The following is a 25,797-nucleotide window of genomic DNA, read 5'->3' as shown; positions in this document are numbered from 1 at the left end:
CTAGTTCAAATCTGGTCTCAGACACTTAACACTACCTAGCTGTGTGACCCTGGGCAAGTCACTTAACCCCAGCCTCAGGGGGGAAAAAATGCATGAAAACAGATAATCATTGTATCAACTTAATACAAGAAAGTATTACTACTAATGACCATAACTGATATTCATTTCCCTAGTATAGGGAACTGGTCATGAGAAAACTCCCTCTACAAATCTGCATTTTCTCTGAATCTTACAGTCCTTGAGAATTGCTTGGAAACCTAAGTGGTTAATTGACTTGCCCATAGTCACATAGTTTGTGTTGAAGGCAGGACTAAATTTCAAATCTTTCTGACTCAAAGGCCAGCGTTGTATCTATCAGTGTATCATTTTCCCTCTCTAATTAAAATCCATCCATCCATACATTCATTCACTCATCCACTTTTTACAAGGTCTCTGATTTTATCTTGCTAGGGAGTATCCAGTATCAATTCAGAACAATTAGCTTTTCTGCAATTAATACTCTTAGGCAATTGCCTGAGATACTTGATTGACTTAAAAGTAGGACTTAAATACAGGTTGTCTGAGCAATGCTGGCTCTCTAACCATTATACAATAATGCCTCTCATGTAAGTAGCATTTAGACAGCGATTTAAAGCTTCATATTCTTTAAAGATATCTCTGTTCTTTTCAACAATTCGATGAGATAAATGATACCATTTCCATCTTATAGATCAGGAAACTGAGACCCAGAGAATTCAGTTGCTTGCTTATAGTTACATATCTAATTGCATTTGAGACTTATACACAGATCTTCTCTTATAAAACAGTGCCACCACTCAGAACATACAATATTCTCCTGCTGTAGTATTTAAATTTATTTTTCCATGTAAGATTTAAGTGATGGATAAGTCAAAAAAGATACATAGTAACAAGTATTATGGGCTGTGCATGTGATTCTTTTTCTTTCCTTCTCAGCATCTTTATTAAAAGAAATTCATACCCCGTATATGCAAACCTTGATATAAGCTAGTGTGTGTGTATGTGTGTGTGTCTGTGTGTGTGTGTGTGTGTTGTCTCCTAAGGGGATGTCACAGATCATTAACTTTCTGCTGGAAGGAATTCTCCCATCCTCTGTTAGCTTAGCAAACTGTTCTGTCAGATCACAGCATTACTTCAGAGATGGATGGACAAGATTCATGTTCCTGGAAAGGAATGTTTTCACCAGACAGTAACTGTCAACATGGAAAATAAGACCTGAGATATAAGTGCTTGCAAATAGTAAAATGACTTGTCTCTTCAGATGCATTAATTTTTCTCCCTTTATCTAGACTGTCCATTTGTATGTTGATGATTATTTTGTGATAGAAGAAAAGTGTCACAATAACTGTTTTACAAAAAAAGAGAAGGAATCTCATAGAAAGAGCTATTTCATATAGGTCCTTTACAATATACTTTAAATGACTTATGTTTCACAACATGAATGGATAGTGATGACCTCAAGAACATATTTATTATTCAAAACTGCTGTCAAAGCTATTTTTCAATCATTTATTTGAGACCAAGAAACTAAGAATGTTTTAAAGAAATCTCTTCCTTCTCCTGTCCATAACACTGAGGAAGAAGAGAACAAATTTATTGTTTGTTAGTATTATTTCTAGAATGACTTCCTTTCTTTTTTTTTTCTTTGCCTTCCTTCTGCATATGACCAAACAGTGAAGATTTGTACAAGTCCCACCCACTTAATAATGGATAAAATTGATAATTAATAAAATTGATAAAAATAATAATAAATAATTGATTTATTCCTATGTCCAAGTTCATTTGCTCCCCAATTAAACAGAAGCATACAGTAAAAATTGCTAGTTCTTATCTTGAAAGCTCTGTTTAGCTGAAACTAAATTTCAAAATAACTTTAATAACTAAAGAGAGATCATTGATTCTATCTTCAATCTACTGTAGTTTTTGAGCAATTGAATGAGCAGAAGATAAACCAGAGAATCCTATTGGGACTAATGATTATAAATGAGTTTTAAAACACAATAGTTGTGAAATCTGAAATGCCTGTTTAAAAATTGTTTTGATGTTCTGAGTAAACTCAGAATGTTATGTGGGAGATTTTTTGAATACAATCATAAAACTTTGAGATTGTTTGGAAGTTGTTGCAATAGAATTAGATGCCCTAAGATGGTTATTTGGAAATTATTCCAATATAACATATCAAACTGCTCTTTAAAGTATTTATACAATTTCTCAACAACTATCTAAAAGTCTGTAATTCTAGGAAATATGATAAAACTGATTAACAATGAATAGTCCCATTAGTCTCTATGATGTCTTCATCAGCTCAATGTAATATCAATTAATACTTTAAGCTTTTATATGTTAACTATACATAACCATGGGTAGCTAGGTGACACAGTAGATACAATATTCAGCTTGGAATCAGGAAGACTCATATTCATGAGTTGAAATTCAGCCTTAGGGAGGCATCTAGGTGGTACAGTGGATAGAGCACCAGCCTTGAATTCAGGAGGACCGGAGTTCAAATCTAGTCTCAGACACTTAACACTTCCTAGCTATGTGACCCTGGGCAAGTCACTTAACCCCAGCCTCAGGAAAAAAAAAGAAAAAGAAAAAAAGAAATTCAGCCTTAGACACTTACTGTGTGATCTTAGCTTAGTTGCTTAACCCTTTTTGCCTCAGTTCCTCATCTGCAAAATGAATTAGAGAAAGAAATGGCAAATCATTCCAGTATCTTCACCAGAAAATTCCAATATAAGCCTTCAAAGGCATAATCATAATGGACTTCATATGGAAAAGCAAGTAGGCAAGAATGTCAAATAAAAAGAGCTGACAAAAATTTTCATATTTTCTTAGATTTTAAAACTGATGAGATGGTTCTCATCCAATTTTATTTCATTCAATAACATGTTTAATACATTGTGCTAAGTCATGAGCTTATGAAACAAATAAATATTCATCTTTGTCCTCAAGGAGCTCAAATTTTATTGAAAATAAACAATAAGTTCACAGGAAAGTAAATATAAGCATCAAGGATGTTTTCATTTTTCTTTGGGCTTTACTGTGTTCCAGTTACCATGCCAAGCAGTTGTTATATGAAGACAAAAAATAAAACCTTTCCCAAAGTCAAAGAGAAGGTTATATTCAATAGGGAAAGCCAACATGTAAAATGTAAAAAAATAAATATACAGAAAACAAATGAAAGATCACTTGATATAAGAAAGGCATAAGCAAGTGGGAGATCAGGAAAACTCTAATATATGAAATGAAGTTTGAGCTGAGTTTTGATGAAAACTAGAGATGGTACGAAATAGGAAAGAGAAATGAGACAAGAGTACACACACAAACACACACAAAAAAAGAAATTTCATGTAAGGGATGGTAAGAAAGTCAGGGAATTTACTGCAAGGCTGGAATGGAACCAGGTTGTAAAGGATTTTAAATGTCAAAAAGAGGAGTTAGCATTTAGTTCTAGAAACAAAAGGAAGCACTGGACTTTATTAAGTAGAGGACTATCATGGTTAGACCTGTGGTTCAGGCTACCACTTGGATAACTGAATGAGAAGTGGATTGAAAACACTTGAGCTAATAATGTCATTTAAAAGACTGCAGCTAGAGAGTCAAGATGGCAAAGTAGAAGCAGCAATTCAGCTGAGCTCTCCCAACAATCCCCTCCAAACCTAAAAATCATGCTTAAAATCAAATTTTAAAATGACAAAACAAATGAAAAAATCAGAGTGAGACATTTTTCTAGCTAAAGGCAACTTATAAGGGAAGTTACCAGGGGGAATCTGTGACACCAAGATGCGGGGCATGCCCTGGAGACCAGCTCTACATAGGTCAAGCTACTTTGGAAGCATCAAAAATGTACAGACCTCCAGAAAACATACACACATACACACACATACACACACACACACACCCCATTCCCAATGAGCCACAAGCTTAGCAAGAATTCCTAGAAGAGTTAAAGGAAGTAGTAAGAATGGTAGAGGAAAAAGTGGGGGAGGGGTGATGGCAGTAATCTAAGAAAATTGTGAAAAGAGATTTAACAGCTTGGTAAAAGAAGCACAAAAAGTCACTGAAGAAGAAAACTCCTTAAAAAGCAGAATTATCAAAATTGTAAAAGAAGTATAAAGTCTCCCTGAAGAAAATAAACCCTTAATTAAACATTAAAACATTAGAAGTAGAACCTAATGATGTCTATGAGACATCAAGAAACAATAAAACAAAGTTAAAAGAATGAAAAAAGTAGAAGAAAACATGATATATCTCTTTGGAAAAACTTACCTGGAAACAAATTAAAAAAAAAAAAAAAAAAAAGAAGTATAAGACAATAAGAAATCCGTGATGAAAGAAAGAGCCTAGATCTCATTTCAAAAAGTTATCAGGAAACATTAGACACATATCTTATATTCAGAGGGTAAAAAATAAATTAAAAACTCCAGAGATCACCAACTTTTGAAAGAGCTACCACAATAAAAATTCCCAGGAATATTAGAACTAAATTTCATAATGTTAATGTCAAGGAGAAAATATTACAAGGAGCCAGAAAGAACAATTCAAAGAGCGTGGAACCAATTGGGATCATAAAAGATTTAGCAGTTGTCACATTAAAGGAGTAGAAGATATTCCTGAACATAAGGAACTGGTATTACAATCAAGAACAACCTCCCCACAAACTGAGCATAGTCCTTTTTGGGGGAAGGAGGGAGGAAAAAATGAACTTTTAATGAAATAGAGAAGCTTTAAGCATTTTTGATGAACAGAGCAGGGGAATAGAAAATATTGCATTTAAACATTAGATTCAAGAAAAATATAAAAAGGAAACCATAAAATGAAATCAAAAGAGATTCAATAAAATTAAATTGTTTACATAACTATATGGGAAGATAATACATGTAATGCCTACGAACTTTATCATTATTAGGGCAAGTAAACACAGTATAAATACTTAGTTTGTATGGGTGTGAATTGATTATGTTGAGATGATCTTGAAAAAAATGAATGGATGAAAAAAGAGAGAGGCACTGGGAGAAGAGGGAAAGGAAAGGTAGAATGGGGAAAATTATTCCACTTCAAAGAGACCTGGAAAATGGGGGGTGGTAATGGCAGACAATGCTTGATCTCATTCTCCCCAAAATTGTTTCCAAGAGGGAAGAATACAATCACACTCAATTGGATATATAAATATACCTTATTCAACAGGGAAGTAAGAGAGATAAGGGAAAAGGAAAAAAGATAGATGATGAAAGGGAGGACAGATTGGGGAAGACAGTGCTTAAAGATAAAACAGATTTCTTTGGAGGGACAGGGTAAAAAAGAGAAGAATAAATGGAAGAAAATAAAATAATGGGGGGAAGACTTTTAATAATTATAACTGTGAAAGTAATGAACTAACACATCAAACAAAAGCAAATCACAGAATGAATTAGAACCTAGAATGGGACAATAACTTGTTTGCAAAAGAAAAAAAAAAAAAACTTGAAACAGAAAAATACACACAGACTTAAAATAAGGAGCTGAAATAGATTCTAATATGCTTCGCTAAATTAAAAAAGGCAGGGAGAACAATCATGATCTTGAAAAAGCTAAAGCAAAAATAGATAGAGGTATATCATTCAGAGAAACTACATTTTGCTAAAAGGAAAAACAGATAATGAAGTAATTTTTAAAATTCTTATAGCAAGTTTCTCTGCTAAAGGCCTCATTTCTCAAAATATAAAGAATTGAATCAAATTTATAATATTTTCTTCAACTAATAAATGATGAAAGGATATGAACATGCAGTTTTCAGAAGAAAAAATCAAAGCTTTCTATAATCGTATCTTAAAATGATGTAAATTGTTATTGATTAGAGAAATAGCAATTAAAACAACTCTAAAGTAATACCTCAGGCATATCAGATATAACAAATGCTACCACAGATGAAGGAAAATAAGAACATTAATAAACTAGTGGCAGAGCTGGAAACTTGTTGAAACCATTCTGGAGAATAATTAGGAAATAAATCCAAAGGATTATAAAACTTGAATAACTTTTATATAGCAATACCACTACTAAATCTGTACCCAAATAGACTAAAGAAAAAGAAAAAGGATATTTATACTATCTCCTTTTGTGGTTGGAAAGAATTGAAAAGTAAGGGGATGTTCATCAACTGGGGAATGGTGAAACAAATTGTGACATATTGTGATGGAGTACTATAAAGTTATAAGAAATGAGGGTAATCCACATAAGTCATAAACATTCTTATATATCCCTAACAAAATCCAACAGTTACAAAGAGAAATTCCATTTAAAATAACTACTGATAATATAAAATATTTAGGAATCTATCTGCCAAGGGAAAATCAGAAACTATATGAGCAAAATTACAAAACACTTTCCACACAAATAAAATCAGATCTAGCCAATTACAAAAATACTAAATGCTCTTGGATAGGGCAAGCAAATATAATAAAGATAACGATACTCCCTAAACTAATCTATTTATTTATCACTATAGTATTCAGACTCCCAAAAAAACTATTTTAATGACCTAGAAAAAATAACAACAAAGTTCATATGGAAAAACAAAAGATCAAGAATTTCAAGGGAACTAATAAAAAAAAAATTGAAGGTGGCCTAGCTGTACCAGATCTAAAATTATATTATTAAGCACCTGTTACCAAAAGCATTTGTTATTGCCTAAGAAATAGACTAGTTGATCAGTGGAATAGGTTAGGTTCAAAGGACAAAATAGTCAATAACTTTAATAATCTAGTGTATGACAAACCCAAAGACCCCAGCTTTTGGGATAAGAACTCACTGTTTTGACAAAAATTGCTGGGAAAATTGGAAACTAATATGGCAGAAAATAGGCATTGACCCACACTTAATACCGTACACTAAGGTCAGGTCAAAATGTGTTCATGATCTAGGCATAAAGAATGAGATTGTAAATAAATTAGAAGAACATAGGATAGTTTATCTCTCAGACCTGTGGAAGAGGGAGGAATTTATGACCAAAGAAGAACTAGAGATCATTATTGATCACAAAATAGAAAATTTTGATTATATCAAATTGAAAAGTTTTTGTACAAACAAAACTAATGCAGATAAAATTAGAAGGGTAACAATAAACTGGGAAAACATTTTTACAGTCAAAGATTCTGATAAAGGCCTCATTTCAAAAATATATAGAGAATTGTCTCTAATTTATAAGAAATCAAGCCATTCTCCAGTTGACAAATGATCAAAGGACATGAACAGACAATTCTCAGATGAAGAAATTGAAACTATTTCTAGTCATATGAAAAGATGTGTCAAGTCATTATTAATCAGAGAAATGCAAATTAAGACAACTCTGAGAAACCACTACACACCTGTCAGATTAGCTAAAATGACAGGGAAAGATAATGTGCAATGTTGGAGGGGATGTGGGGAAACTGGGACACTGATACATTTTTGGTAGAATTGTGAATACATGCAGCCATTCTGGAGAGTGATTTGGAACTATGCCCAAAAAGTTATCAAACTGTGCATACCCTTTGATCCAGTAGTGTTACTACTGGGTTTGTATCCCAAAGATATCTCAAAGAAGGGAAAGAGACCTGTATGTACAAGAATGTTTGTGGCAGACCTCTTTGTAGTAGCCAGAAACTGGAAACTGAGTGGCTGCCCCTCAATTGGAGATTGGCTGAATAAATTGTGGTACGTGAATATTATGGAATATTATTGGTCTGTAAGAAATGACCAACGGGATGATTTCAGAAAGGCCTGGAGAGACATGAACTGCTGCTGAGTGAAATGAGCAGGACCAGGAGATTATTATATACTTCACCAGCAATACTATATGATGATCAATTCTGATGGACATGGCCCTCTTCAGCAAGGAGATGAACCAAATCAGTTCCAATAGAGCAGTAATGAATTGAACCAGCTACACCCAGGGAAAGAACTCTGGGAAATGAGTATGAACCTCTACATAGAATTCCAAATACCTCTATTTTTGGCCACCTGCATTTTTTATTTCCTTCACAGGTTAATTGTACACTATTTCAAAGTCTGATTCTTTTTGTACAGTAAAATAACTGTATGGACATGTATACATATATTATATTTAACATATACTTTAACATATATAACGTGTATTGGTCAACCTGCCTCTGGGGGAGGAAGTGGAGGGAAAGAGGGGAAAAAATGGAACAAAAGGTTTTGCAATTGTCAATGCTGAAAAATCACCCATGCATATATCTTGTAAATAAAAAGCTATGATAATAATAATAAAAAAGAAATGTAGGTAGTTTCAAAAAATTATGGCGAAACTTTGTGAATTGATGAAAAATGAAGTGATAAAAACAGGGATGTGCATAACAATAGTAATGTTATAATGATGTTCAACTATGAAAGATTTAGTTATTCTCTTCAATACAGTGATGATAATTTACAGAGAACTCATGATGCAAAAAATGATATCTACTTCAAATGAGAAATCTTAAGTTCTGAGTAAAAACTGAAGTATAATTTTTCACATTTTTTCAATATGCTTAATATGGAAATACTTTATATATTTTCATGTTATAATTGATATTTTCCTATTTTTAGTAGGTATAGAATATATGGGAAGAAGGGAGAGATTTGGAATTCAATTTTAAAAGAAAGGAATATTTTTAAAAATTATAAAAACATTTTATTAATAATAGAAAGATAGGCATTGAATTTGTTTCTAATTCTTTGGTATTACACAAAGTGTTACTATTAATATTTTGGTTCATTTAAGGATTTAATTCTTAATATTTTAAAGGTACAAGCCTACTAATATAAACTCTGGGTTTAAAAGTGTTAACCTTTTAAAACTTCATTTTTTTTTCCTTTAAAGTCCAACTAAAATTCCATCTTTTACAGGAAGATTTTCCCCAGCCACCTTAGTTCCAATTCCTTTCTTCCAGTAATTGGTTCCTATTTATAGTGTAAATAGCTTGGTTTTTATTAATTTGTTTGTACAGTTTGTCCCTCATTCAATAGTAAACTCCTTGAAGGCCAAAGCTATCTTTTGCTTCTTTTGGTAACCCCCAAATTTATGTTCTATTCTTAATTAATTGCTAATCTTAAGCAGATTCTTGATAAATGGTTATTGTTTGAATGATTGATTTATATGTGTAATTCTACATTTATTTTCTGAATGGTAGTGCAGATAAACAGTTCTACAAAGACTGTACCAGAAAAAGAGAATCCTATCTTCATAAAATCCCTACAATATTGACTTATTCACATCTTTTCCTATCTGTCAATTTTCAGGGGTGTGATGAAATTTCATTTTTTGAAATGCATTTTTCCTATCAATTTTTATTTTTAAAAAAGTTCTTTCCTAAGTAATTTACATTTTATACTTGAAAAATTGATAAAGAAATTGTGGTATGTAACTAAAATGGAATATTACTTTGCTATAAGAAATGTAATGAATAAAGAGAAATATGGAAAGATTTATATGAACTGAAATAAATTGAGGCAAGAAGATCTAAAATGTGTGTGATGATTACAACAAAGTCACTAGAAAGAAACATTACTAAAAAAAATGAATGCTACAAAATTACAAATCACAACGTGGCTCAAAGAAAGATATTTCTACTTTACCTCTGAAAAATGGGAGATCTATAGATAATATAGAGGACATTTTTCCTTATTTAAAATATTACTGAGTTGATGATTTTTTTCTTTTCCCTTCTTTTTTCATTTTATGAAAGTAAATATTTACCAAATTAGTTGGTATGCATGAACACAAAACTACTATTACAATAATCCAAGCAAATGATGATGAGAGTCTGAATAGATGGGGGAGGGGAGGACTTGTGAATAGAGAGGAAGAGACTATAAAGATAGAATGTTAAGGGAAACCTCAAAATCCTTTTGATTTCTAATCAGTTCTTATGTTTTGACAACTTTTGCTTTCATTACCTGATTTTTTTTTCCAATCTGAAATATTTTATAAGTCTCTGGTCTCCCATTTTGCTATTCAGATCTATGAAGTTTTGATCTATGGTTCTGACCTTAATCCAAATATCTTGTTTTCTCTAGCTTCATTTTCCTTTTTAAAAACTCTGGCTCCAAACATCTACTTGATATTGATCTCCAGATTTATCATTCTTCCTTAGTACTGATGTTTGAAGAATATTAGATAATATACCACAATGTGTCATTATATAGAGTAGAGTTCAGTAGGACAGGCAGGGCAGAATTGAAACAAAGTGAATAGGACAGGACACTACCCAGAAAGAAGTGTGAGTAAATATAAAATACTATACAAAGATTAACTTATTGCTATCACATGCTTTCACAATAGCAATTGTTGTTTAATTTCTATCCATATTTTGTTATTAATATTGCAAAAAGCAATAGATGAGAAGAAAAACAAGAAAGAAATCACAAATATTATGGATTATACAGTCATAGATAGAGCTAGACGTATTGTTAAAGTGCATTTAAGGAGAGGACGCTTGCTTTATGTATAAGGAAACTGAGGCATAGGGAGTTAAAGTTGTAGTGAATTGTACAAGGTATAATTGAGATTTGAACCCAGCTTTTTAAACTTCAAATGCAATACTCTATTCCATAATACTATGCTACTTTTCTGATTTTGATCATTGAATTCTATTTCTCAAGCAGAATTGTTTGTTTTAATTAAAGCTTTTTTATTTTCAAAATATATACATGGATGATTTTTGACATTCACCCCCTACAAAACTCTGTGTTCTATTTTTTTTCTAATCCCTCTTCACAAACTCCCCAGTTGGAAAGTGATCCAATCTATCTTTAACATGTGCAATTCCTCTATACATATTTCCACAAATGTATGAGATAAGTATTGAAATGAATAGATGGCATCATGGAAGGAACAAATGCAAGCTTAGATAGAGTTTGAGAGATAATGGAGGACTGAAAAGTCTGATGTTCTAGAATGCATATAGACTCAAACTCAACTGAACCACAAAATCAGAACTTGTAATGAGAAAAATGCACCTGAGGAGCTAGATAGTGCAGTGGATAGAGCACCAGCCCTACTGTCAGGAGAGTCTGAGTTCAAATCTGACCTTAGACACTTAACATTAGCTGTGTGAAGTCACTTAGCCCCAACTTCCTACCCCCCCCAAAAAAAATACCACTGGGTTCAAATTGAAAAGGGAATTTAACAAACAAAAAGTGATTTAATAACACTAGCAAATGTCTACTTTGAAAACGTCATGGTACCCTAGAAGGAATAGTGAATATGAATTGTATACTGTTCTTCCTTTGGTCACAAAAAAGAAAAAAAAAAGTAAAAAATGAATGTAACCTCAATCATTTGACCAGTAATGATGCTTTTTTGAGTCTCTGACATTAACACTGGCTATACAAACTTCAAGGCAAAACATCAGACTTGTAAAACTGCACAGATATTGATAATTCTAATAATAATATACTGACTGGTATTGTACATAAGGTCAAATGGCTTATATGTAATGTAAGTGTGCTCCAAAGTAGATGGGGTAAAGTGTATTGACATTTACAATAGGTTAACTTTAGTGATGAAATCAGCTTTGGAAGCTTTTCAAACATTTAGCTAATTTGGTTATGGGAAAAGATAGTAAAAGATCATTGCAAAAAAAGTATAAAACATGCCTGAAAATTATTTTCAAAAAAAGTCTAGCTTCTATGAAAGAACATAACTATCAAAACATTTTTTTCACTTGGACTTCTCATATGACTGTCACTTCAAGAAACGTTGTTTACTGTAAAGCATTCTCATATTGGGATCAAGATATGAGGTATCAAGTCTTAAGTAATTCAAATCTTTTTAAGTCATCTATTCTTTCTGAAATTTAGTATCTTTATCTATAAAATGAGAAGAAGAAGAATAATAGTTTTTATTGATCATGGTATCACTTTGAGAAATGTACACTACTTAAGCATTATTATTGGCAAATCTAGGAGATGGAGTCAAGATAGTGGAGAGAACACACGTTTCTTTCTGACCTTATCCCATGACCTTCAGTGTAATTACCAAATCTAGCCTCTGAATTGTTCTGGGCAGGCAGAACCTACAAATGTTGGGAATGCAACAAATTATCAGCAGAAGATAATTTCAAAGCTCTCCAGAAAAGGTCTATTTCAATTGAGCACGGAGGGAGGTAGGCCAAGTGCAAGCAGGCTGAGCACAGATGCCTAGTGCAGGTGGAGTAGACCCAGGCTGGTGCTCTGGAGAATCTAGAGCAGTGGTCCTTAAACTTTTTAAATAGGGGGCCAGTTCACTGTCCCTCAGACTGTGGGAGGGCCGGACTATAGTAAAAACAAAAACTCACACTCTGTCTCCGCCCCCTCAGCCCATTTGCCACAGCCTGGGGGACCGCATAAATATCTTCACCCCACAGCATCTGGCCCATGGGCCATAGTTTGAGAACCCCTGATCTAGAGGGAGGAATCTACAGCAATGTTGGCTACTCTAGTAGTGTTTGACAAACCCCTAAACCCCAGCTTTTAGCATAAGAATTCAATGTTTGACAAAAACTGCTGGGAAAATTGGAAATTAGTATGGCAGAAACAAGGTACTCACCCACACCTAACACCATATACCAAGATAAGGTCAAAATGAGTTCATGATCTAGACATAAAGAACAATATTATAAACAAATTAGAAGAACATAGAATATTTTACCTCTCAGATCTGTGGAGGAAGAAGGAATCTGTCACCAAAGAAGAATTAGAGATCATTATCTGAATGGAGATGGTGTTTTCCATTCAAAGTTTACTGGGACTGCCTTAGATTACTGACCATTGAGAAGAACCAAGATTTTCATGGTTGATCATTGCACAATCATATGCTTATTATGTATAATGTATTCCTGGTTATACTTGTTTTGCTCAACATTAGTACATGTAAATCTTTCAGACCTTTCTAAAATCAACTATCATTTTTTATGGAGCAATTATATTCCATTCTATTCATATGCCATGATTCTTTGCCACCACAAAAAGAGCTGCACAAATATTTTTTGCGCATATGAGTCATTTTCCCCCCTTTATGATTTCTCTGGGATACAGACGCAGTAGTGGCACTGCTGGGTAAAAGGGTATTCACAGTTTTCTATCCCTTTGGACATAGTTGCAAATTACTCTCAAGAATGACTGGATCATTTCACAACTCCACCAATAATGCATTAGTGTCACAGTTTTCCCACATACCCTTCAATATTTATCATTATATTTTCCTGTCATCTTATTCAATCTTATATGTGTGAAGTGGTACCTCAAAGCCACCTTAATTTGCATTTTTCTCTAATCAATAGTGATTTAGAGCATTTTTTTTTCACATGACTATAGATGGTTTTAATTTCATTATCTGAAAATTATCTGTTCATAACCATTGACCATTTATCAATTGGGGAATGACATATTCTTATAAATTAAATAAAGGGTATCACCCTTTAGAACCAAATCATGTACCCATTTTTATCTTATTTTGGTATGGGTATAAGATATAGGTCTATGCCTAGTTTCTGACATCATTTACTGGTTTTCCCAGCAATTTTTGTCAAATAGTAAGTTCTTATACCAAAACCTGGAGTTTGAGGTTTTATCAAATACTAGATTACTATAGTCATTGAATATTGTATCAAATGTATCTAATCTATTCCACTGATCCACCACTCTATTGCTTAGCCCGTATCAAATGGTTCAAATGGTTTTGATAACTCCTGCTTTATAATAAAGTTTTAGGTCTGGTATTGCTAGGGCACCATCTTTTTTTTTTTTTTTTTTTTCATCAATTCTTTTGATACTCTTGTCTTTTTGTTCTTCCAGATAAATTTTGTTATTATGTTTTCTAGCTCTATAAAATAATTTTTGGCAATTTGGTATGGCACTGAATAAGTAGAATTTAGATAGAATAGTCTTTTTATATTAGTTCAGCTTACCTATGAGCAATTGATTTTCTTTGAATTGTTTAGATCTTTATTTGTATTAATACTTTTATTTGTGTTTTTTAATTGCTTCATATAGTTTTTCGATTTGTTTTGGCAAGTAGACACCTAAATATTTTATTTTGTCTACTGTTATTTTAAATGGTGTTTCTCTTTCTTTCTCTTGCTGCTGGGCTCAGTAATATATAGAAATGCTAGTGGTTTGTGGGGGTTAGTTTTATATCCTGAAACTTTGCTAAAGCTGTTAATTGTTTCAAGTAGGTTTCTGGATGATTTTCTAGGATTTTTTAAAGAATATCATCATATCATTTGCAAAGAGCAATAGTTTTATCTCCTCATTGTATATTCTAATTCTTTTAATTTCTTTGTCTTTTCTTAATACTAAAATCAATATTTCTAGGACAATATTGAATAATGGTAGTAATAACAAGCATCTTTGTTTCGCCCCTCAAAGAGTCTTTTTTTAAAAGAGGTTTGAAGACTTAGAAATTGTCAGAGTTTTTCTAATATTATATAGATTAGAGGTAATCAAATTGACTAAACGGGCAGCTAGGTTCCTAAGTGGTACAATGGATAGAGTAAAGAGAAAATTCATCTTCCTGAGATAAAATTTTTCCTCAGATAACTACTAGCTATGTGACACTAGGCAAATCACTAAGTATATTGCTCAGTTATCTTACCTATAAAATGTGTTGGAGAAGGAAATGACAAACTACTCCAGAGGAACAACAAAACTGACTGAAATTGATATATGCTCTCTTTGATTAGATTATTTTCCTCAAGGAGAGCTTTAAACTTTATTATAAATTAGAAGTACATATATTTTAAAGTTATTCCATTTTTTTATTCTAGCCTATGGTTATTAAATCAGCTTTCTTAGAGGCATTGTTTCTTAGTGTAAAAAAAAAAGACATTAGATTGGAATCATAGAACTAGTCTATTGCTCTTGCTAATGATCATCCGCATCAGTCAGTCAGTTAGTCAATAAATATTTGTTAATTGTCTTCTCTGTCAGGCATTGTCCTAAGTACTACAGATACAAGAAGGAAACAAATGAATGAAGATTTTCCTTCCTATCACAATCAAATGAAAGGAAACAACATGCAAACAAATATGTACAAACATGCTACACTTAAAATAAATAGGAAGTAATTTATACAAGAAAATCACTGGAATTAAGAGGTATTGGAAAATATTTCCTATAAAAATTGGGATTTTAATTGAGACTTGAAGGAAGTCAGAGGTTGAGATGAAGAGGAAGAATATTCTGTGCATAGCACAAGACCAGCCTGAAATCAGGAGATGCAGTGTCTTGTTCAAGGAACAGAAAAGAGCCCAATCTTATGGGAATTCAAAAGTTCAAAAGTATCTCCAGGTTTTTAAGATATAAAAAGAGTGGAAAGGTAGATAGGAGGCAAGTTATGAAGAATTTTCCCAAAGATATCTTGGGAATTTTTAAAACTTTCTGTGCCTATTCCCTCGTCTATAAAGTAGAAATAATATAACTTGTAGTACTAAATTTACTGATTTATTGACCATAGACAATATTTTAATTTGAGGTATTACTTTAATTTGGTTTTACAAGTAAGCTTCTCTACTGAGATAAGAACGTGCTAATAACCAACTGATTCAAAAGCTGATCTCCTGGACAATTGCAGTTCTTCTTGTGAATGAATAATAAACTGACATCTTGGTACCAATCATCTGTGTGAGTGAGCAACATAAACCAATTTTCCCAGTAATTCTTATAGGAAGTACTTCCTTTCTGCACTCTTAAGTACTAAAGCTAATTGATCTTTAAATTTATAATTGTTTTCTGTCTGCTAGGGATTTCTCCAATTTTCTCCAAGAAATTGCTTCTAGTTCCCTGGCTCTGTATATTTGGTGAGGGGTGTGTGTATGTGTATGTGCACACATGTGTATATATCTGCTCGCTGTGAGCAGTGTTGGGCATGTTACTTTTTAGCAAAAAACAATGGCCAGTGTAGAGAAGAAAAGGATAGAAAATCCCTTTTCCATGTGCCTTTCCCCAGTTCTCCAACAGTGATGCAATGGTAACATACCACAAAAGTCATTTTCATTGTCTTCTTATTTTATCTTCACAACAACTGAGGCAGAAGTTAAGTCATCACACAATTGTCTGATACTTATTGTTCAGAATCATAGTCAGTAAGTGTCTAGGCCACATTTAAACTAAGGCCTTCCTGACTCCAGGTCCACTCCTCTAAACATTTCACCACTAGTTATTTAGTCGTTTGAGCCATGACTTTCTTGTTATTTGTGACTTTCTTGGCAAAGATACTGGAATGGTTTCGCACTGTTGAAACTACCAAAGGCTAGCCAATCTTCTGCCAGCTAATGCAAAACTCTTACTTCAAATCAATTTAAATTTTTTCCCCACATTTGGATAAAACAGCAATAGGGTGAGATTTGTCTTTAGATTTTATTAATATGTTAACTTCAGTATCTCAGATATCTACCCCAATTGTGCTATCATTGACTGAAGTTGGGAAGGGGAGAGGGACCAAGTTCATACATGTAAGAGACTACTCAGTAATAAGTATTATCTGATTTTTAAAAATATTTCCAAGTATACCACACCTTGATTATTTCTAATTAAGCATTTACATATATATATATATATATATATATATATATATATATATATATATGTAAATTCTCCATACATTACAGAATAATTTATCTCATGCAATCAATCTCAAAGATTATTATAGTATAAACAAAACAGAGCACATATATGTACACATGGGGAGAGCATTCTCATCAGTCCTTTCTTTAAGGAAAAGGGGCTAACCTGTATTCTAGTCATACTTTCTGATGCCTTTTCAAGGTTTTTCATTGTAAGGGCTTTAGTTGGTAGTGTTGTTTTCCTTCATTTTGTTTTTGGCAGTATCTGAGTAATAAATCTTTATACAATTCCTAGTATATATCAGGCACTGTACTAAGAATTTTACAAATATCATCTCATTCAATCCTCACAACAACCTGTAAATTAGGTACTTTTATTATTTCCATCTTGTAAATAAGAAAAATGAAGCAGAGACCAAATGCTTTTTTTGCCCAGATTCAAACAGCTAGCATCTGAGGCTGAATTTGAACTCAGAATTTCCTGATTCTTGTCCCAGTGCTTTTTCTACTGTGCCATGCAGCTGAAATTAAATGAACTTCAAACTTCAGTTAAATGAAAAGCTAAAGCCTATAAATCATATCTTTGGTTAATGCTACTAAATAGATAGGTAGCTAGCTAACTAAAGTAGTTATGAGGTGATTAATATGTGTCAGAGCCAAGTAGAGAAGATGATAAACATTATGATATTTATTCTGAGAATGTAAAGAAAAGATTCTGAAGCCATTTGTTAGAGATTTTCACAATTGTTAAGGTTCTATATCTGAAGATCCTTGAAGCTGCAAATTATGTTCAAAGGCATGCATAAAGCATACAGCCAAATGTGCTGGCAGACCCAGGGGAAACATCCAAGGACCAATGTTCTATGAAACAAAAAGATAAAATGGTGGGTCCATCATTTTATAAACATCATGCCATATTTACAAAATGTGAGCAGAAAATCTTTCCATGGCATCTAAAGAAGAAAAAATTACCATGTTTTTTAGAGAACTGTATAATTGTAACAACAAAATTCTCAAGTGTGTTAGGGTGGAGTCATTTGTCTATTCTAGTTACATTTTGTCTAAAAGTGCAGCTTCAAAAATTATAATGCTTCACATATTTTGTGAATTATAATTGTACTCTGTAGTAATTGACTACTTGATATCCATTCACTTGATTAGCTGTCCATTTAAGTCTTCTCCCATTTACTGCCTCACTAATCCACCATGAAGCGATAACCACCAATCAAAATACCAAATGCTATGAAGGTGAAAGGAGTAAAGCATATTTTGCATAATAGCTATATTTTACAGGAAAACATTAAGTTTGGGAATTTGGATGAATAATTTCAGAATTTAAAATAAAGGTATTATAGAGGTCTTCTGAAATTATATTGCTAGTAAACAAAGGCTACAGAACATATTTTACTACTCTTTGTTGTTATGCTGATTGTTCCCATTCCCATCACCATCTCTAAGATTTTACAGACTAAAACATTCCTTTGTAGCCACTTCTACTATCATCTCTCTCCTAGATGTGGAGTCCTTGAAAAAAGAGTCTATTACCCCTTTGTATTTATATTGTCAGCATTTCAACTGTCAATAAATGCTTTTCTATTATCCATCCATTATAATAAAGGAAATATGATGTGACATCTATTATTAGTAGTCTTATAGAACATGGAGTTCTGAAGAACCTTAGCCCAACAGTCTCATAGGGCAAAAAGGCACAATGACCTAACATTATATAGTAATATATTAAAAAGGAGAAAGCACATCTCCTTTTCCTTATACCATTGCTGCCAAGATACCTATCATGTCTTTAAAAATCACACAATCCATTATATTTTTTATTTTTTTTTTCAATTATTGTATTTTGACTTTTCTAAAGTTATTATATATGTGCTACTATCTCTTTTTGTTCATGGAAATGATCACTGATGCAGATCTAGAAGGGATCTTACAGTGCAGAGATTCAATTTTTTCATCAAAAATATTTGGAAACTAAATTCTAGAGACATAAAGACACTTGTTTAGGGTCACTCAAATACATACTAAGTGACAGAGCTGAAATTAGATTGTAAGCTCTGTGACTCCAAGATCAAATCTATATAACTTAAACTAGTTGCAATGTTACAGTATTTGGTTGTACTTAGCTTAGGAACCCTGAATATTTCTCATATTTCTACCTACAAACCTGACCGGTATTTTGAGGTATTTAGATTGACATTTCCAACTCCCAATGGAACAGTTTTCTACTGAGTTATCATATCACTCACCAAGTCACTTCAATCAACAGCAGTATCATTCACCAGACTTCACAAATTCAAGGCCTTAGCTATACCAAATATATTTGATATATTATAATTTATTATATTATAAACCATTTCATAGTTATGAAATAAAGTAATAAATCACTGGAATAGATTACAAAATAGACAATAACTATAGCAATATGGTTTGACAAAACCAAAGACTCCAGCTTTTGGGATAAGAACTCACTATTTGTCAAAAACTGCTGGGAAAATTGGAATTTAGTATGGCAGAAACTAGGCACTGGCCTACACCTACCACCATATACCAAGATAAGGTCAAAATGGGTTCATGATTTAGACACAGAGAGTGATATTATAAGCAAATTAGAAGAACAAAGCATAGTTTACCTCTCAGATCTGTGGAAAAGGAAGGAATCTGTGACCAAAGAAGGACTAGAAATCATAATTAAACACCAAATAAAAAAATTATTATATTAAGTTAAAAAGCTTTTGAACAAAATCAATGAAGACAAAATTAGAAGGGAAGCAATAAACTGGTAAAATTGACTCAAATTTATAAGCACTCAAATCATTCTCCAATTGACAAATGGTCAAAGGATATGAACAGACAATTTTTAGATGAAGAAATTCAGATGACTATTTCTAGTCATATGAAAAGATGCTCTAAATAACTATTGATCAGAGAAATGAAAATTAAGACAACTCAGATACCCTACACACCTTTGAGATTGGCTAAGAAGCCAGGAAAAGATGATGACAAATGTTGGAGGGGATGTGGGAAAACTAGGTCACTGATACACTGTTGATGGAACTGTGAACAAATCCAATTCCGGAGAGCGATTTGGAACTCTGTCCAAAGGGCTATCAAAATGTGCATGCACTTTGATCCAGCAGTGGGCTTATATTCCAAAAAGATAATAAAGGAGGGAAAGGGACCCGCATGTACAAAAATGTTTGTGGCAGTCCTCTTTGTAGTGGCAAGAAACTGGAAGGTGAATGGATGCCAATCAGCTGGAGAATGGCAAAATAAGTTGATATGAATGTTATGGAATAGTATTGTTCTATAAGAAACCATCAGGAGAATTATTTCAGAGATGTCTGGAGAGACTTATATGAACTGATGCTAAGTGAAATGAATAGACCCAAGAGATCATTGTGCAGGGCACAAGAATATTATATGATCATCAATTCTGATGGTGGTGGCTCTTTTCAATAATGAGATGATTGAGGCCATTTCCAATGATCTTGTGATGAAGAGAGCCATCTACATCCAGAGAGGGGACATGGGAACTGAATATAAATCACAACCTAGCCTTCTCACTTTTTGCTTTTGTTTGCTTGTGTTTTTTTTTCTTTGTTTTTTTTTCCATTTTTGTTCTGATTTTTCTTGTACAGCAAGAGAATTGTATAAATATGTATACATATATTCAATATATGAAGTTAACATTTATTTTAACATGTTTCACATACATTGGATAGCTTGCCATCTACGGGAGGTGGGAAAGGGAAGGGGAGGACATTGCAAACACAAGATTGACAAGACCGTCAATGTTGAAAAATTATCCATGCATGTGTTTTGAAAATGAAAAGCTTTAATAAAACTTTTTTTTTTTAAGTCAAAGGCTTAATGTTATTTTTGGTTATGAGATAGTGATGGAAAGAAAAAATGTCATCACTGAAAAAGTCTTGGAGATTATTGCTATATCATCTTTCATATGTATTAAAGTCTTTTCTATTACCATTGTCACCAAACAATATAATTTCATAACACTAATCCTTAAATTATTACAATAAGATTCAGAGGTCATTTTGCTTCTTACTTCTTTTCTGGCCAATTGCACATTTGTGGCAAACTATTTTTCCTTTTTCATATAGGTCTGATAATATCAGACTTTAATTTGAAGGTTCAAAATGTCTGGCATTTGAAACACCTTATAACTATTACTGACTTGGTGCTACTTTTTGCAACCTACATTCTAGCTATTTGATCTATTTTCTATTCCCTAAAGGCAGCCTCCTGTTTCTGTCTTTTTACTAAAATGATTCCCTATGTCCCTGATGGTATTCATCACCTTTTTTTGTGGGTAACTTATCCCCTAAAGAATAACTCAAATGACATCTGTTCCATGAATTATTCCCTCAGATTTTATATAGTGCTTTTCTACTTCTCTATGTACTTATTCAATATTCTACCCTATGGCTATATGTTTTTTTTTTCCTTATGCTGGAGCTAGAAACTAATTCCCTGAGACTAGAATCCATGTCTGGTATTAATTTTATATCTTCTTGTGCATAAATATGATTTTCAATGCTAAATACATGTCTTTTCCACAAATGAATTAGAAGGCATGAAGACAAAGAGAAAAAAGTCTTCTCCACAATATTGAGTACTTTTTAAGTGGGACTTGTGATATAATTTATATAAAGAATGCCTGAAAAAAGTTTTCAATGCAAATAGAGAATAACATCTGCTGTACAGATTATGACCTTAATTGTTATGTATGTTGAGATATTAAGTGACTTTTCTAGGGTCATATAGTCAGCATGTTGTGTCACTAGAGATACTTGAACTCCAATATTCCTAACTCCAAGGCAGGCTTTGTATCTATTATGTCAAGCTTTTTTTCTGATTCATGGTTACAATGAAAAATAACACAAATTAATCCATTTCTTTAGAAAAGAAAGACACTAAAATACATTTCTTTAGAGAAACAATTGTTTTGTTTTGTTTTGTTTTTATTTTGTATGCTTAGCTCCTAGCACAGGAGTAGAGTGACCTGATAAATGCTTGATGCATTCAATTGAATTGGATATTTTATAAGCACAGTATGGTAAGCTTTCATTGTGAATGAATTTTTCTTTTATTTTTTCACCTAAGTCATACCTTATATTAACCCCCAAAAGATCCAGTTTAAACAATCATTTAAAAATAGGCAAAAGAACTTCAATCTATGAACTTAAACGTTTCAGTTTTATAAACACCATTTAGCAAAACTGAAGTATGCTGGCTCCTCCTCCCCTCTTCTCTGAACCTATGATTATATGCAATCAAAATAAAACTTGTCAACAGCTTGTAATAGCTATCCTGTTGCTGCTTCTCAATGTGGTGGTATTATCATAAAAGGAAAAAAAAATACTTTGGAGATGGTGCCACAGGACTTTTCTTGCTGAATTTTGATAAATTCGGAATAAATCAACAGTTTTGCCTATAATATCCAATCAAGCTATTCTCATAGTTTTACTGATGAAACAGAAACCTCAAGATGGTCAAATCAGTTGAATGTGTAGATAGTTTCAGAGAAGGTCCAAAACTAATATTTTCTGAGATATGTCTACTCCTTGAGATTTTTAATATTTAACTATAAGTTATAAGTTTATAAAAATAAAAAAATTATACCAAATACAGAAGATTATAATGATCAAAGGGTCTCCTGGGAAATACATATACTTCAAAAGGATATGAAGACACAGAGAAACCATAAAAACAGATAATATTTTCAGTTTTAGATCATTAGGCAATCAACTTCAACAAATGATGAAAAAAAATTAACCTTTATACAGATTTGGTAAACAGAGTAAATTTTCTTTAATTTAATGTCAATTACAGAATGAATATCTACATCCATTGTAGTTATGGATGCTATCGAGAAATGAAATCCACATAAACACTAATGGAATTATTTCACCTTCTTCAAGAACTGGCAGGTAGAATGGAAATTAGGATACAGGATACCCTGCTTCTTTTTTAGTCATTTTGGATTCTTCATGACAACATTTAGGTTTTCTTGGCAGTAATACTTCAGAGCTTTGTCATTTATGTGTACTTGATAGCTCTGTGATCATTTCAAGTGTATATATTCTATATTTCACTGCTTCTAACAAAGCACCCCTTCTCTCTCTCCAGAAGCCACTGTTACTAAAGAAATCGCTCTCTAGTCCAGCAATTAAGAGAAGGGAACTCTGTTGGAGATTCTTGTGTTCTCTAGACAAGAGAGAAGCTACTCAATTGGTTTAGACTCAGCACAAAACTTCCTGTTGTAGTATGGAAGCCATGTGGTAAGGTATTTTGCCAGGGAATTCAGCCTGACAACAAAATAATGCTAAGTGCTGAGCAGTACAATAAAGGCAATGAAAGAATGGGATGTTTCCCAAATTTGTATATCAACTTTGTACAGCAGCCATTATGATTTTGTTATGGTTTTTTTGCTTTTATATATACTCCAAAATGATCCGCAATCACAGTTTCATTTAAAGTCATATATTGTTAGAGTTGGAACTTTAGGAATTCTCTAGTTCACAGAATTTTAGAGTTGGAAGCAGGGAAGTTGGAAGCCAGCTCCTATTGATTTGAAAGAATCAACTGCTAAACTTTCATTGTGAACAGTTATACATTGAAATTGGCAAATGCTACAAATTGGGGCTTGATTTATTTTATATTAATAGTGTAAACTAAGAAAATGTAAATAATGAGACAGCTAGATGGCACAGTGGATAGGGCACTGGTCCTGGAGTCAGGAGGATCTGAGTTCAAATCTGCCCTCACACTTAACACCTGTTTGCTGTATGATTCTGAGCAAATCATATCACCCCAATTATCTCATAAGAAAAAAAAAAGATGGATGAATTTAACTTAAAGGTGTTTTATGTGCATTTTTTCCAGAGGGTTTACTATTAAAATTTTACCAGCACACAATTATGGAAAGGGACCACAGGAATCATATTGTTGTGGTGGAAGTTGGGCATTTATTATGAAAGAGAACCAATGATATCAGGAGCATGGTGTCTTTTTTTTTCTCCCTTTCATTTTTTAAAACTGTGTATTTTTAATACATACTGCTTTATAATCATTTTGGGAGAGAAAAATTAGAGCAAACATAAAAACTAAGGGAGAGATTTAAAAAAAAACAAAGAAATGAACATAGTATGTGTTAATTTACATTCAATCTCTATAGTTCTTATTCTGAATGTAGATGGCATTTTTTGTCAAAAACTCTATTGGATTTGCTTTCAGATCACTGAACTGCTGAGAACCAAGTTTTCATAGTTGATCATTACACATTCTTACTACTATGGTAAACAATGTATTTCTGGCTCTTCTTGTTTTGCTTAGCATCAGTTCATGTAAATTTTTCCAGGCCTTTCTAAAATCAGCTTGTTCGCTATTTTATAGAACAATAATATTCCATTATCTTCATATGCCAAAATTTCAGCTATTCCCCAATCTATGGAAATCTACTCATGTTCCAGTTCTTTGATACCACAAGAAGAGCTGTTACAATCATTTTTGCACATGTGCATCCTTCTCCCTTCTTTATGATTTCCTTGGGTTACAGGCCCAGTAACGGCACTGCAGGGACAAAGGGTATACACAGTTTAATAGCCCTTTGGTAATACTTCTAAATTGTTCTCCAGAATGCCTGGATTATTTTACAGTTCCCCCCAAAATATATTAGTATCCCACTGTTCCCACATCCCCTCCAACATTTGTCATTATCTTTTCCTGTCATCTTAGTCAATCTGAGAAGTGTGAGGTATATCTCAGAGTTTTAATTTGCATTTCTCTAATCAATAGTGATTTAGAGCATCTTTTTTTTCATATGACTATAGATGGCTTCAAATTAACCATTTATCAATTGGGAAATGACATATTCTTCTAAATTTGACACAGTTCTTTATATTTTTTAGAAATGAGACCTTTATAAGAAACGCTGACTATAAAGAGTTTTTTCTCAACTTTGTACTTCTTTTTAATCTTATTTCTGTTGGTTTTATTTGTGCAAAATCTTTTAAATTTAATGTAATCAAAGTTGTCCGTTTTGCCTTTCATAATGTTCTCTAGTTCTTCTATGGTCACAAATTCCTTCCTTCTCCAAAGATCTGATAAGTAAATAATCCCTTGTTCTCCTAATTTATGTATGCTATCATCCTTTATGCCCAAATCATGTAGCCATTTTGACCTTATTTTGATATGGGGAGTGAGGTGTAGGTCTATGCACAGTTTCTGACATATTATTTTCAAGTTTTCTCAGCACTTTTTGTCAAAAGTAAATTCTTATTCCAGAAGCTTGAGTTTGAGGAGTTATCAAATACTAGGTTACTATTGGTTATTGTACCATGTGTATCTAATCTATTCTAGTGAGCCACCATTCTATTTCTTAGAATAGAATGGTTTTGATGACTACTGCTTTAGAATAGTTTTAAGTCTGGTATTGCTAAGCTACTATTCATTGTATTATTTTTTTTTTCATTAATTCTCTTGATATTCTTGATATTTTGTCCTTCCAGATTAATTTTTTTTATCTTTTTTTAGTTTTATAAAATAACTTTTTGGCAGTTTGATTGGTATGGCATTAAACAAATAGACCAATTTAGGTAGCCATGAGTAATTGATATTTTTTCAATTGTTTAGATTTGCCTTTATTTGTGTGAGAAGTTTTTTTATAATTATGTTCATATAGTTGCTGGGTTTGTCTTGGCAGGTAGAAACCTCAAGGATTTTATTTTGTCTACAATAATTTTAAATGAAATTTCTTTCTATCTCTTGCTACTAGATTTTGTCAATAATATATAGAAATGTTGATGATTTGCCCTTTTTGTAACTTTTTAGTTTCATGCCCAGTTCATTGATCACCTCTTTCTCTATTTTATTCATGTAACTATTTAGAGATATACAATTTCCTCTAAGAGCTGCTTTGCCTGTGTCCCATAGATTTTGGTATATTGCCTCATTATGCCATTTTCTTTGATGAAATTATGGATTGTTTCTGTGATTTATTGTTTGACCCATTCATTTTTAGAACTGATTTATTTCCAATTGATTTTAGTCCATTTTCCCCTGCCATTTTATTGAATATAATTTTTACTGCATTGTGATCTGAAAAGGAAGCATTTACTATTTCTGCCTTTTGGCAGAAATTTTACTTGTGAGGTTTGTATACCCTAATAGATGATTAAAA

At 32.5% G+C, this 25,797-nt stretch overlaps 1 protein-coding gene across 1 annotated transcript in view; it reads right to left on the bottom strand.

Annotated features, from left to right (window-relative positions):
• Window positions 1-207: 207 nt before the first annotated feature.
• Window positions 208-25,797, bottom strand: part of GPC5 (glypican 5) — a 1,091,572-nt gene continuing 1,065,982 nt past the window's right edge. The window contains exon 8 of the mRNA XM_074299350.1: window positions 208-2,690. Within this exon, the coding sequence (XP_074155451.1) occupies window positions 2,656-2,690 (35 nt within the window). The 3' untranslated portion in view covers window positions 208-2,655. The remainder of the gene's footprint in view (window positions 2,691-25,797) is intronic.

The sequence above is a fragment of the Sminthopsis crassicaudata genome, chromosome 3, assembly GCF_048593235.1.
Source record: "Sminthopsis crassicaudata isolate SCR6 chromosome 3, ASM4859323v1, whole genome shotgun sequence".
Taxonomy (NCBI): Eukaryota; Metazoa; Chordata; class Mammalia; order Dasyuromorphia; family Dasyuridae; genus Sminthopsis; species Sminthopsis crassicaudata.
This window is presented reverse-complemented; position numbering and strand designations above follow the sequence as displayed.